Below are 12,901 nucleotides of genomic sequence, written 5' to 3'. Positions count from 1 at the left end.
CGTGGAAGGGAGGTGGGGTTGATGGCTCTTACTGGGAAGATTTGAATCCCAAAGCAACGAGGCAGAATACCTAGTAGGGTGAGGCTTCAGCATCGGTTTCCTCACTGATAAAATGGTCCTCGCGGTAGCAGTACCCACCTGGGTTATTGCTTGGATTTAAGTACTCCGTGTGGAGCTGCCGTAGCCGTGGAAAGACGCAAGGCCATTTTAGAGCCGAGGCACACAACTACTGAAGTCTGGCCGAAGCTCATCTGTTTGGCTTTCGTCTGGCTTTTGGAGGCGGGTTAGAAGTGGAGTAACGACACTTCATCCCCGTGAGACTATCAGCTTGGTATCCCTGCCTAAACTTGGTCTCCTGTCTGGGAAGTGAAAATCGCCACAGCAGCCTGCTTTTCTTGAAGTCTGGTCTTTGGGGGCATTTGTCTTCTACACAGAGAGACATCTTTCCAGGTGGGACTGACTGTTCCTTAGTGGGAGGCTCACACTAGGGCCATAGAGAGCAAGGTTATTTCACCCATATATGGGTTAAGCACCTAAGATTTCTTAATGTCCAGCTGACAGGCACCATGCTCGTATAATTGGCCTGGGTTTCTCATTGCAGCTATAATTTAAGGGAGAGATTGGTGAGAACGTCTTCTATGTAGATCAGTGCTCTGCCGAGATATCCCCACTAAGCATTTTTCTGACATTAGGCCTGAGTCCTGTAGAAGTCGTCCAGGAGACTATTCCAAAGAGTTTATTCTGTGTCCTCGTGAAGGCGTAGAACCATCTGTGGGGCCCTCAAATTGGCATTGGAAGACTTAACTTCTTTCCTTTAAGGACTAGGAGAAAATAGAGACGAAATGAGAATTCACCACACCGAGAACTCCCTTTTAACTACATAACCTTAGGATCTCTAATGCCCAGTCCACGGTAGCTACATGTTACAGCCAAGGGGGAAGCTTCGTCACGGATTACCTACAGACTCCCTCACCCCTACGCCCCACCTACGTTCCTGATCCCACGCTCCCTCGGGCCACAAATGCAGTTGGCCTCCACTTCCGGTTCACACCTATCCGGTTCCTCTCCGCTCAAGATTGCCCACCCACCGGTGACCTCTTCAACAACCGCACCTGCCCCATAACAAGTCTCCCTGCTTCGGCCCCTTTCGCTGCCCAGCAGCTGCTGGCTCTGTAAATGAGCCCTCCGGTGGCCGCCCTGTGCGATGCAAACCCATTATTACCCTCTGATCTCTCCAGGTTCATAGATTCTGAACACGCTAGCCTTTCTGTCCTTTAGCACACCAAGCTGGTTCCTGCCTTAGGGCTCCTGCGCAAGCTATTCTTCTGGAATGTTCCTTGTATATCTTTCTAACAAGCATTCTGTCCGATGTCCTCTCCTAGTCGACCTCTCTATGTATATCATTTGTGTCCATGTCCTGGTCTGTAGTTCTTCGCGGTGCTCGTTTCTTAACGACACTCGTTCCTCTCTTCCCACTGAAATAAAAGCACCACGAGGGGCAGAGACTTGGAGCTACGTTCACTTCCCAAACGCCCTCAACTGGTGAACGGGTGACACCTGCCAGTGCCAGCAACACTGCTGTGGCCGAGCACCTACCTTTGGTCACATACAAGTAGAAGAAGTCGCAGTAGAAGATGGTTTGTACTACTCCAGACACCACCGCGATTTGGTCGTAGAAGTTCTCGGTCTGGTACCGCCTGATCCAGTTAGCCAGGTAGAGTGCCCGGTACAGCCCGAGAAAGAACAGGTAGTGAGTAGTGATGGTCTCTGCCTCTCCGGTTTTACTGATCATGAAAAGCTGGGGCAGGATGGCCACCGATTCCAGGTAGATGGAGAAAGTCCAGAGGATCTGAGCCAAAGAGGGAAGAGGCCGGAGGAGGCTGATCAAGACCAAGAAGGGGGCCGTCTCTTCAAAAGAAGGTAACTACTAAAATGTTCACGGGACAGAATATGACGAAACAAAAAAGTTCCCGAAATAGAATCCATTCCACCCCCTTTTCTCTGTAAATAGGAAATATTTTTAAAGTTCCAAGTAAACTGCTTTTTTTTCACATCACGTGGACATTTTCGAACAATTTTTTAATCGTAGCAGAACTTTATTGTATAAACTCGCCTTCATGCAGGCCATAGTTTCTCAATGCACGAGCATCACAAGTTCATGTTTGTTGGTCCACAGCCCAGACTTCCTGAGTTACGTTCTCGGCCTGGACTGTGCTCAGGTGTCCACCTTTGGGACAGAAGTTCTCAGTAACCATAAGTGGTGCTGTGATGCCTGCTCTGTTTGTCCACAGGACTATTTGGATGCGCCCATTTCCAAATGGAGTCGTGTGAATAGCTTATTACCGATTTCTCAACTAACAACGATATACGAGCGATGGTCACGGTTGTACCAAAACACAAGCCCAGACCTTACAAAAGATCAGAGGGAAGGATGTTCGGCAATGTGTTTACCCTTAGCGATTGGTATTCCGCGTCCCTTCACTTACCTCCAAGGGAGTGAAACTGTAGTTCTCAAGGAAGGAGAGACCAATGACAGGGACCAGAAGAAATTCCAGGCGGAACGTGTCATTCTCACTGTCAAATGTTTTCCGAAATTTCCCATAGATCATGTACACTGTGACGTAGGCACAGAGGAGAAAAACCACCTAACAAGGGAAAGAGCCACAGGGGAATCCATAATGAAGTCATTTTCCACTCTCTTGGCTGGGCTTCCAAGCTACCTTGAGTTGGGACCAGCCTAACTAAAGGGCCAGTGCTCTCGCCCCAAGGGGGAAGAAGTGAAATGCGTACAATTTCTCCGGAGTCATTCCCCTTGATTCCGAAACTAATGACCCTTTTGTTAAGTAACTCCTTGCTTCTAATTAGGACCACTGGCACTAACCGTGTGAGGACCCAAAGGTGCCTGGGCATCTCCTTACTGGAGAGCCTCAGGCAGGAGATGGGGGGGAGGGTTGGTCTCTGTCGGGGGATTTAGCAGTGGCATTCCAGGGCTCTTAAATGTCAAATTCCTAGATCTGCATCAGTGACCTGTGAGCATTCTTCCACTAGGACTAACGTCCTTTGAATCATTTGGTCATTGGTCCTGCGGAAAAGCACTCTCTTTAAAAAAAAATTTTTTTTTTAATATTTACTTTTCAGAGGGAGAGCACAAGCAGGAGACGGGCAGAGAGAGACGGAGACACAGAATCTGAAGCAGGCTGCAGGCTCTGAGCTGTCAGCACAGAGCCCGACGTGAGGCTCGAACTCACAGACCGCGAGATCATGACCTGAGCCGAAGTCAGACACTTACCGATTGAGCCACCCGGGCACTGCTCTTTTTTTTAATTTATTTTGAAAGAGAGAGCGAGCAAGCGGAGGATGGGCAGAGAAGAGAGGGAGACAGGATCCCAAGCAGGTGCTACACTGTCAGTGCAGAACCCGATGCAGGGCTCAAACTCCCGAACCGTGAGATCCTGACCTGAGCCGAAGTCAAGAGTCGGACACTTAACTGACCGAGCCACCCAAGCGCCCCGGAAAAGCTCTAATTGCAGTAGCCGTCCCTCCAGCATGTGACGTTATGGTTTGGCCTCTAACTTTCTAGGCCAGAGGTTCTCAACTTTGTGCATCAGAATCGCACAAGTAGCCACCTTTTTCCCCTCCTGCCCCCAGAGTTACTGATTTGGTAGGTCTGAGTAGGCCTGTTGTATTTCTAGCAGGTTCCTATGTGATGCTGATGCTGCTGGTCCAGGAACTCACTGGCCTAGAGAACTCCTATGTGAACTTCAAAACTCAGTCTCTCACCAGAATGAGGCAAATACACTTGGTGTCACCATAGCTCCACGGGAACATACACGATGTCCCCCATAATCACATGCTCTGGAAATGTCTGTGTACCCGGTCTCTTTCCCCCGTTTTCTGTAAGCGGGTCCTGACTGTCCTGTCCACCTCTGAACACCCAGCCCCTAACTCAGGGCCCGGCACAAAAAACATCCCAGAATGAATGAATGAATGAATCAATGAAGTGGTGATCACTTCCTCACTTCACCAATGCAGAAACTGGCCTCTCTGAGGTTTCCACAACTAACTCGTTCTGCTATGCCAAGCGCTGGGTCCTCAGCCCCTCCCAGGACCGTTCAAGTCCGACCCTCAGGCAGAAAAATGAACCGAGCAGGTGGTGGTTGCTATTTCCGTGTTGAATTTAAGCAGACCGTGATTTCAGGACCTCAGACAAGTTCACACAGTTCGACGCCCCACAGGCAACAACATCTTCCATTCCAGCAAGATGCCTGGAATCCCAAAGTCACATCCCTGATGAGGAGGAGAAAGTACCTTCTGGGTGCCAGGCGCTTTACCTAAATCATCTCATACAGTCTTCACAATAGCCCCGCGAGATCGGTAGAGTTCCCCATTATGTAGCCTTCCTTCCTTAAAAAGGGAACTGTTAGTGGGGCGCCTGGGTGGCTCAGTTAAGCATCCAACTCTTGATCGCAGCTCGGGTCATGAGCTCACAGTTCATGAGATCGAGGCCTGCATCGGGCTCTGCGCCGGAAGTGTGGAGCCTGCCTGGGATGTTCTCTCTCTGTCCCTCCCCTGCTCATGATTGCTTGCACTCGCTCAGAAATAAACTTTAGGAAAAAAAAAATGGAACTATTAGATGATGTGCCCAACTGAAAACTACATTTCTCAGCCTCCTTTGCAGATAAGGATGGTCAGTGACGCGCAGTCACTGGCTAGCGTTAGGGAAAGCTCTTTACAAAGGGCTTACCCAGATGGCAGGTACACTGTTGCTCTTTTTTCCTTTCCTCTTCCTTCCTGCCCAGAATGTGATGTGATGGTAGGAGCCCTGGCATCCATTTTGTGACCCTGAGGCAAGCTTGAGGCTAGATGCCACATTAGGACCTGCTATATAACTTGCAAGGCCTCTTTAAAAATTAAAAATTTCAAGGGGTGCCTGGTGGCCCGGTTGGTTGAGCATCTGGCTTCAGCTCAGGTCATGATCTCACAGTTCCTGGGTTTGAATCCCCGCGTCGGGCTCTGTGCTGACAGCTCAGGGCCTGGAGCCTGCTTTGGATTCTGTGTCTCCCTCTCTCTCTGCCCCTCCGCTGCTCGCGCGCTCTCTCTCAACAATAAATAAATGTTAAAAAAAAAAAAATTTCAAGATGGCAACAGCAAAGCATTAAACCCGGTGTAGGGCTCTTCTGAGCAACTGCATGTGTCCCACACTGACAAGTCCTGGTCACACTAAAGACAGTGGAGCAGAACGTTGAAAGGAGCTAGGGGTGCCTGGGTGGGCCGGTCAACATCCAGCTCTTGATCTGGGCTCAGGTAATGATCTCACAGTTTGTGAGTTCGAGCCCCGCATCGAGCTCCATTTTGAGCTCCACGCTGACAAGCCTGCTTGGGATTCTCTCTCTCCCCTCTCTCTGCCCTTCCCCTGCTCGTGTGTGCGCGCTCTCTCAAAATAAATAAACAAACAAACAAAAGGAGCCGCCATCCCAGGCCTGGATGGCCCACCTCCAGATTCCATGTTACGAGTAAAGAAAAAATAAACCTTCATCTTACTAAAATCACTCTTTTTTTTATTTTTAATTTTTTTTTAACGTTTTTATTTATTTTTGAGACAGAGACAGAGCATGAATGGGGGAGGGTCAGAGAGAGAGGGACACACAGAATCTGAAACAGGATCCAGGCTCTGAGCTGTCAGCACAGAGCCCGACGCGGGGCTCGAACTCACAGACTGCGAGATCGTGACCTGAGCCCAAGTCAGACGCTTAACCAACTGAGCCACCCAGGTGCCCCTACTGAGACCACTCTTAAGTCTCTGTTACCAGCATCCAAGCAGGAACATTCCACTTCCCTCTGAAACCCGGGCTCCTTCCACTAACCTGTGTTGCCTTAAAGAGCTAAGATGGCTGAGGGAGAAGTTCCTGGCCGCTCGCTCAGTCGGTGGAGCGCGTGACTCTCGATCTGGGGGTCGCGAGTGCAAGCCCCACATTGGGTGCGGAGTTTAAAAAGACGTGGGATGGCTAATTTGGAAAAAGCTCACCCCAACGTAACCTCCAACGGTTGTGGCCCGGGGCCCAAGACGTCAGAATAGGACCAAGACATTCTCAGTTTCCCCTGTGAAACAGGACCATGCTTCAAAGCAACAGTTTCCCATCACAAAGTTAAGTCCAAGTTAACCTGCGCCCTCCCCCAGCCCTCGGCGGCAGAGCCCCTGCCTGTCCCCTGAATACAGCAGGCTTGATGCCACCTGGGTGGTTTCTGAACCAGCTCTTCTCTGCTTGGAACGCTCTTCCTCTGATCGCCTCGTGGCTGGTTCCTTGTGTCACACAGACCTTGGCTTCCGTGTCACCTCCTCAGAGAGGCCCCTCCTGGTCACACTCCCTGAACATTTTCCTGTTCCTTCTCTATCACGTAACCCAGGTATTAAAACTTCTTTTCTTATAACCAAAGGAGGGGCGCCTGGGGGGACTCAGTCGGTGAAGCGTCTGACTTCAGCTCCGGTCATGATCTCGCGGTCCGTGGGTTCCAGCCCCGCGTCGGGCTCTGTGCTGACGGCTCGGAGCCCGGCGCCTGCTTCGGGTTCTGTGTCTCCTGCTCTCTGTGCCCCCTCCCCCGCTCGCACTCTGTCTCTCAAAATAAATAAATGTTAAAAAACAGAATGAAAGCCAACGTCACCCTATTTTAATAATATCTGCATGACCTCACCCCTAACCAAAGTTTTGCTGGCCGTTTTATTATCTGTCTCCCCAGTGAGAATGTAGGTTCCTTGAGAACAGAAGCCTCGCGGGTCTTCTTCAGGTACCTGGCTCACAGGAGGTGCTCAAGAAATACGGATATTTGTCAAATGCATGTCGGACGAATAACCTCTCTGCAAGCTCAGGGTACCAGGTTTGATTTTTGGCTCATTTTTTGGAACCGTCATAATAGCCACCCTTTATCGAATACTTGATATACGATGGCTGTGGTGTATTTGCATTTATTACCTCATTTCGTGTTCACAACGGAACCCGCCGAGGCGAGTACTGGCACTGTCTTCAGTCTGAAGATGAAGTGCACAGGGCCCAGGGCCTCGCCCAAGCCCAGGGCCCCCAGCGGCTGTCAACACAGTCAGGATTCCCATCCAGGTCTGCCCGGCTCCACAGCCCGTGTTCCCGGGCGCGCAGTCTCGGTCTGCGGGGCTCAGGGGACCCTGCCACCACGGCCACCCCTCCCGCCGCCCTCACCTTCATCACTGTGTTGTAGACGGAGATGAAGCTGGTGAACAGGTCCAGGTACCTGGTGGTGAAGACGAGAGCAAAAAGGATCTGGCTCTTCCCAGAGATGCCTGTGGCCAAACGAGAAGAGGGGAAAATGAGACCCGGACTCCTAGGCCCCACGACACTCAAGAAGCCCAGTGCCCGGGGTCGCCCGGGGGGGCTCCGTCCTTTAAGCGTCCAACTCTTGACCTCAGCTCAGGTCTCGATCTCAGGGATCCCGGTGTCCCCGCATGTGCCTGCCCGGATTTCAGCTCTGGAGAGGGTGTGTGTAGTGGTGGGGGTAGGGGGGCCCGGGCCTCTCTTCGCTCCACCCTCACACTTCCACTGAGTCCCCAAAGTTCTGCCTTTTAGACGGCAACTCACTGAGAGGTGATTCATCAGGGAGACCAGAGCGGGCAGAGGAAGAAGCAGGGCCGGAGGACCATCCTATTTTATTTTCCAAATTTTAAACATTCAAAACGCGGGGCGCCTGGGTGGCTCAGTCGGTGAAGCGTCCGACTTCGGCTCGGGTCATGATCTCATGGTTCGTGGGTTCGGGCCCCGCGTTGGGCTCTGGGCTGACAGCTTGGAGCCCGGAACCTGCTTTGGATTCTGTGTCTCCCTCTCTCTCTCTGCCCCTCCCCCACTCATGCTCTGTTTCTCTCTGTCTCAAAAATAAACATAAGAAATTTTTTTCTAATTTTTTTTTTAACGTTTTATTTATTTTTGTGACAGAGAGAGACAGAGCATGAACGGGGGAGGGGCAGAGAGAGAGGGAGACACAGAATCGGAAGCAGGCTCCAGGCTCTGAGCCATCAGCCCAGAGCCCGACGTGGGGCTCGAACTCACGGACGGTGAGATCGTGACCTGAGCTGAAGTCGGACGCTTCACCGACTGAGCCACCCAGGCACCCCAAACATAAGAAATTTTTAAAAAGAAAATCAATTAAGAAATCAAAGATTCAAAACGCTTTTTTTTTCACCGATAAAAGGAATAACTATTTTTGCTCTTTGTAAAACAAAAAGCAGCTGATCATAAAGACAGTGCAGAGGGTTCCCGTATACCCGTCACCCAGCTTCCTCCTGCAGAACATTTACCAAAACTAAGACATTCACCCTCGTATGGCACTACTGACCGAACTCCAGGCTTCAGTCAGGTTTCACCCATTTTCCCACCGACACCCTCCTCCTGTTCCGCGAGCCAATCCAGGGATCGATGCTGCATTTAGTGGTCACGTTCCTTAATCGCCCTTCGGCCACTTCTGCTACGTCACGGAGGTGGGGGAGGCAAGGACAGTCTGGACACCTCACCAAACCATCCCCATCGACGATGCCCGCGTGTCTGATCCAAAGGTCAACTCACCCAACCTCCCCAGAGGCGGCTGAGGACTGCGTTCAGAACCACATCCTTCCCCGGGCTTCTGCGACTGTCCTCATGGCTAGCTCACCGCCCCTGGCCGCTCCCGTCCTCACCACCTAATCGTTGAGGGCTCCCCGGGCTTCTCCCTGGCCCCGTGCCGTCTCAGGGACACCCCAGCTCCGGACTCTCCTCCGAGTTCTGACCCCTATATTCCAGCCTGACCACACTCACCATTTCCCCGCGAGCCCCTCCCCTCCTTCGAGAACGCCGCCACGGTCCCCTCCAAGCTCACGCCAGGAAAGCAAGAGCCATCCACCTCCACCGCCCCCACTCCCGTGCCCCTCGCCGGCCCAGCACCCTACCTCAGGGCTCCCACCCGTCTCCCCAAGTCCTTCCTTGCTGCCACCCCCACCCCCATTCCACTTGCCAACCAATGGGCTATTTTTAAAATAAAATTCCACTTAAAGCCCTTAAGTGGCTCCCAAATGCCCTTTAAAATAGAGACTCATATCCTCCTCGTGGCTCCTGAGGTCCCGCCCAACCTTTCCTGGCGGCCTGCCTGGCCCCATATCTCATCACTGTCCCCCTCAGTCCCTCCCTCCAGTCACGATGATAACATCTGGGTTTTACTCTACGTGTAACCGAGTGACTGGGGACTTTGGCACCCAGAAGTGACATTACCTGATTAAGGGCCCGCTTCCTTTATACGCCTGAACTGTGCCTTATCTATTTCTCTGGTGCTGCACATTTTGGGGAGGGAGACAACTGCTGACGCCCCCCAACGTTCTGGGGGGCACCGGGCCCCCGTGCCGGCTTTCCTGCCAGTATGGCGAGCCCGAGCCCCACACTCCTCATCTGTAAGATGAACGCCCCCCCCCCACCCCTGCCACGGGTGGGACAGCACTGACGTGAGGCCTACGCAGGTTTCAGTGAGGGTGTGAGTGCCCCCTGGGGGGGTCTGGGACTTGGACTTGAGGCCGTGGGGCTGGCTGTGGTGACGGAGCCCACTGCTGGGAGTGGCTCCTGGGGTCCAGGCGGCAATGCCGACCCGAGGCCAGCTCCGGGCCATGCCTGTGGCCACCCCATCTCACTGAGCCCTCCCAGAGGCCTCTCCAGGGAGGTCCTCGGCACCACTTAGGAGGGTCCAGGAGGAGGGTCCGGCGGGGGACAGCTACCCTCTCGGCACATGGCCTTCCTCCCCCGCTCCCCTCTGCATCCTCAGCCTGCTGGGTTCCTGGGCTTCACTCACACCTCAGTGCTCGAGCCCGACAGTCAGGAGCACAAAGGTTTTCACGCTCCTTTGAAAGCAGTGAAACATTTCCACCGAAGGGAGCCAGGCACAGAGACCCGGGACAAGGAAGGGAATGCGAGCCGGTACCTGGCCAGAGTCCCCCCACCGCCCCGCCCCGGGGATCCCCTGAGCACACAGCAGCCCTCCTTCCATTTGACGGATGGCAAAACTGAGGCCCGAGGTGACACAGGGAGTCAGTGGCTGGGCGAGACCTAAGCCCTAGTCTCCTACCTTTTGGGGTGGGTCAGCGAGGGTCACACCAGGCTCCGCGTCTGGGGGCAGACGGGGCTGGCGTCCAGGCACCTCACCTCCTCAGATCCCCGCCAGGCGTGTGCCAATCCCCCTGCGCGCGCGCGAGCGCACACGCGCACACACACACACACACACACACACACACACACACGCTTCACCGCCCAGCTGCCCTTTTTCTTTCCCCGTAGCACTTAGCACCTCTAAGAAACCGTATCATTTACTTGGCTGCTACGACTGTTGCTGGCTGGCACGTCTCCACTGCTAGAAAGTCCCCTCCACCAGGCGCGGGGCCCAAGTTGTCGGTGTTCCCTCCGGGGGGCCAAGGGCCGGGCGGGGCAGCGTGGGTTGGGGAACAGCGCCCCCTCCCGGTCATGGTTGCTCACTCCCGCCTAGGGCCCTCGGTGGAAGTGCAGGAACAGGTCCGAGCTAGACTCCCCCACCCTCCCCACACCGGAGCCCCTGCCTCACTTCCCCGAGTGGGAACTTGAGGGGCCCAGAGTGCCCATCTCTCCAGAGACTGGAAACCGGAATGGCCAGCAGGTCCAGGACCACACCCTCTTGTAATGCCTCTCCCGCCAGCCAGCACCCAGCCCCTCCTCCGTGGCCAGTACACGAGGGAGTGACCTGCTTCACGTCCCTTCCGAGCCCCCCTCCCCTGCTCCCCACACTTCCGCCGCTCCCCAGTCCCGACTCCCTAGCCTGACCGACAAGGCGCTTTCACATTTGGACCCCCCACCCCTCTGCCACTCATCTCCCTTGCGGACCTCCCCCACATCGGGCTGCTAGCTCTCCCTGGGACAATCCCTGTGGGCTTTGGCACCCCCAGCACCCTCCACACAGCACACCCTTCCTGGTGACAGCCCGCCCATCCTCCAGGACCCAGCACAGAGCTGCTCCCTCCACCAACACTTCAGGGGTCTGCTCTCTGCCTCCTCGGGCCCCCACTCCGCCTGCATTCATCTCTGTATCCCCTGACCCCAGTGCCAAGCACAGGGTGGGCCCCTCCAGGACACCAGCGGGGCAAAGATGGCTGCAGGAGGCCTGAGCAGCCTTTTTGACGCACCGGGTCCTTTTGGCCACCAGCAGTCCCACCCTGAAACGTCTCCAAACCCCCCAGGGAAGGCAGCCAGACTGCTGGGCAAAACGGGGGACTTCTCCTGCCCTCCCGGGGCTTCTGCTACAGGGGCAGGTCCGGGCTCGCCAGGGCCCAGCCTGGTGTCCTTCCTGCCACATCACGGCCTCGTGTGCCACGCGCAGGCAGAGGAGGGAAGAGGGCCCAGCCTGAGGGGATGTCTGGAAGGGGCCGTGGAGAGCGGTGGGGGGAGGAAAGAGAAGCCCCTGAGAACTGGAGGCCAGTCCTGGGTGCAGACCCCCCCCTCCACCTTCGGATCCCACTCTGGGCCTGAGTGAGGGTACACAGAGTCACAGGCCGCCAGCTCCTGAGAAGCAGAAAGAGCAAACTGTCCAACAAGCCAGACTAGCGGAAGCAAGAGGGTATCACCTCCTGCGCACCCCCTTCTCTTCCCACTGGCAGGGGTGGGGCAGGGGTAAATCACCCTCCCTCCAGAATCTCCGAGGGTCCTCCTTCTTCGATGGGGTGCACCTTCCCATGTTCTCTGGAAGCTGAGCTGTGCGAAGACAGTCTCAAGCACCCCCAGGCCGAAGTCCCCACCCTGAACGGAAATTCAGCAGCCCCCCCACCCAGGGCTTGCAGGCAGGCGGCACCGGCTGGGGCCCAGGCGGCCCAGGCCCTCCCTCCCCCACCCCACTCCCCACCCCCCACCCCGTCGCACACCTCCGCCCGGGCGACCCTCACCGGAGCAGCACTTGGACCTCCAGATCTTCCCCAGGAGCAAGATCATGGCCAGGAGGTGGCTCAGGTCGCCGAGGATCCGGAACACGTTCATGGTTCCCCGGGCGGGCGGCCCCCACCCCTGCCCCCGCACCGCGCGCGGCCAACTCCTGGGAAACTTTCTGGCGGGAGAGGCGGCTGCCACGTCCCCGGGCCGGGCTCTGGGTCCCGCGCTCCGAGCCCCGCGCTCCCCGCCGGCGCCGCCGCCGCCGCCGCTCCGCCAGCGCACCCTCGGCCGGGCGGTGACGTGGCCAGGCCGGCAGCCGTGCCGGGCGAGCCAGGAAGCGCCGCCGCCCGAGATCCCGCCTCCCTCCCGTCCCAGCGCCGCGGCCCCGGGGCCTCCCGCACGTGACCTTGGGCGGGCCCCCGCGCCCCTCCCGCCGCCGGGGGCCCCCTCATCCGCCTCCAGGGTTTATAACTCGGGGGCCAGGGTGGATGGGGGGGGGGCGGGGCGCGCGCCAGCGTTTGGCCTAAGCCTGGAGGGTTGGCAGCGCCCCGTGAATGTGACCCACTGCCGCTGTCAGCATCCGCCTGGGGTTCAAGGCCTCCCTCCTTTCCCGCGCTCTTACCTGTCCACTGCCAGAGCCCCCTTGTCCTGACCCGCCCAGTCGGGGCGGTGAAGCTGGTGAAAGATGGCCCTCAGGTTTGGGGTCAGGCTGACCTCTGTTCCGCCCGAGTGCTGTGGGCCTCCCTCCCCCGCTCTTGGCCTCAGTGGTTTCATCTGTGAAATGAGGTTGCTGTGAGTATGAAAGATGTCCGTCAGGGAGACCCCGGGGGCCGCGACTAGTGTCTCCCTCTTCTTGGTGTGACAGGATGTAAAACGGGAACACAGGCCGGGAGACTCCAGGGGGCCGCGGGCTGTTGGCCAGCAGGCTGGGAGGCGGGAAGGGTGAAGGGCCCGCAGGGGTCTTTCCAGGGCTGTGCCAC

At 56.0% G+C, this 12,901-nt stretch overlaps 1 protein-coding gene across 1 annotated transcript; it reads right to left on the bottom strand.

Annotated features, from left to right (window-relative positions):
- Window positions 1–381: 381 nt before the first annotated feature.
- On the bottom strand, window positions 382–12,073 carry KDELR3 (KDEL endoplasmic reticulum protein retention receptor 3). The gene is made up of 5 exons (NM_001320169.1): window positions 11,939–12,073; window positions 7,209–7,309; window positions 2,487–2,645; window positions 1,597–1,849; window positions 382–821 (listed from the first exon to the last, which is right to left on the bottom strand). The coding sequence occupies exons 1-5, from the start codon at window positions 12,027–12,029 to the stop codon at window positions 781–783; spliced, it is 645 nt and encodes a 214-aa protein (NP_001307098.1). The 5' UTR covers window positions 12,030–12,073; the 3' UTR covers window positions 382–780.
- Between the last annotated feature and the right edge of the window lie 828 nt (window positions 12,074–12,901).

This window comes from Panthera tigris, chromosome B4 (assembly GCF_018350195.1).
Source record: "Panthera tigris isolate Pti1 chromosome B4, P.tigris_Pti1_mat1.1, whole genome shotgun sequence".
Classification (NCBI taxonomy): domain Eukaryota; kingdom Metazoa; phylum Chordata; class Mammalia; order Carnivora; family Felidae; genus Panthera; species Panthera tigris.
This window is presented reverse-complemented; position numbering and strand designations above follow the sequence as displayed.

Bases quoted from the DNA above. Each gene is read 5' to 3' on its own strand.
- KDELR3 (NM_001320169.1), bottom strand. From the start codon at position 12,029: ATGAACGTGTTCCGGATCCTCGGCGACCTGAGCCACCTCCTGGCCATG. The intron at 2,646-7,208 runs GTGAGGGCGGCG...TTCCCTTGTTAG, and splicing joins TCTACAACACAGTGATGAAG to GTGGTTTTTCTCCTCTGTGC. The intron at 822-1,596 runs GTAGGTGCTCGG...ATTTTCTCCTAG, and splicing joins CTACTTGTATGTGACCAAAG to TCCTTAAAGGAAAGAAGTTA.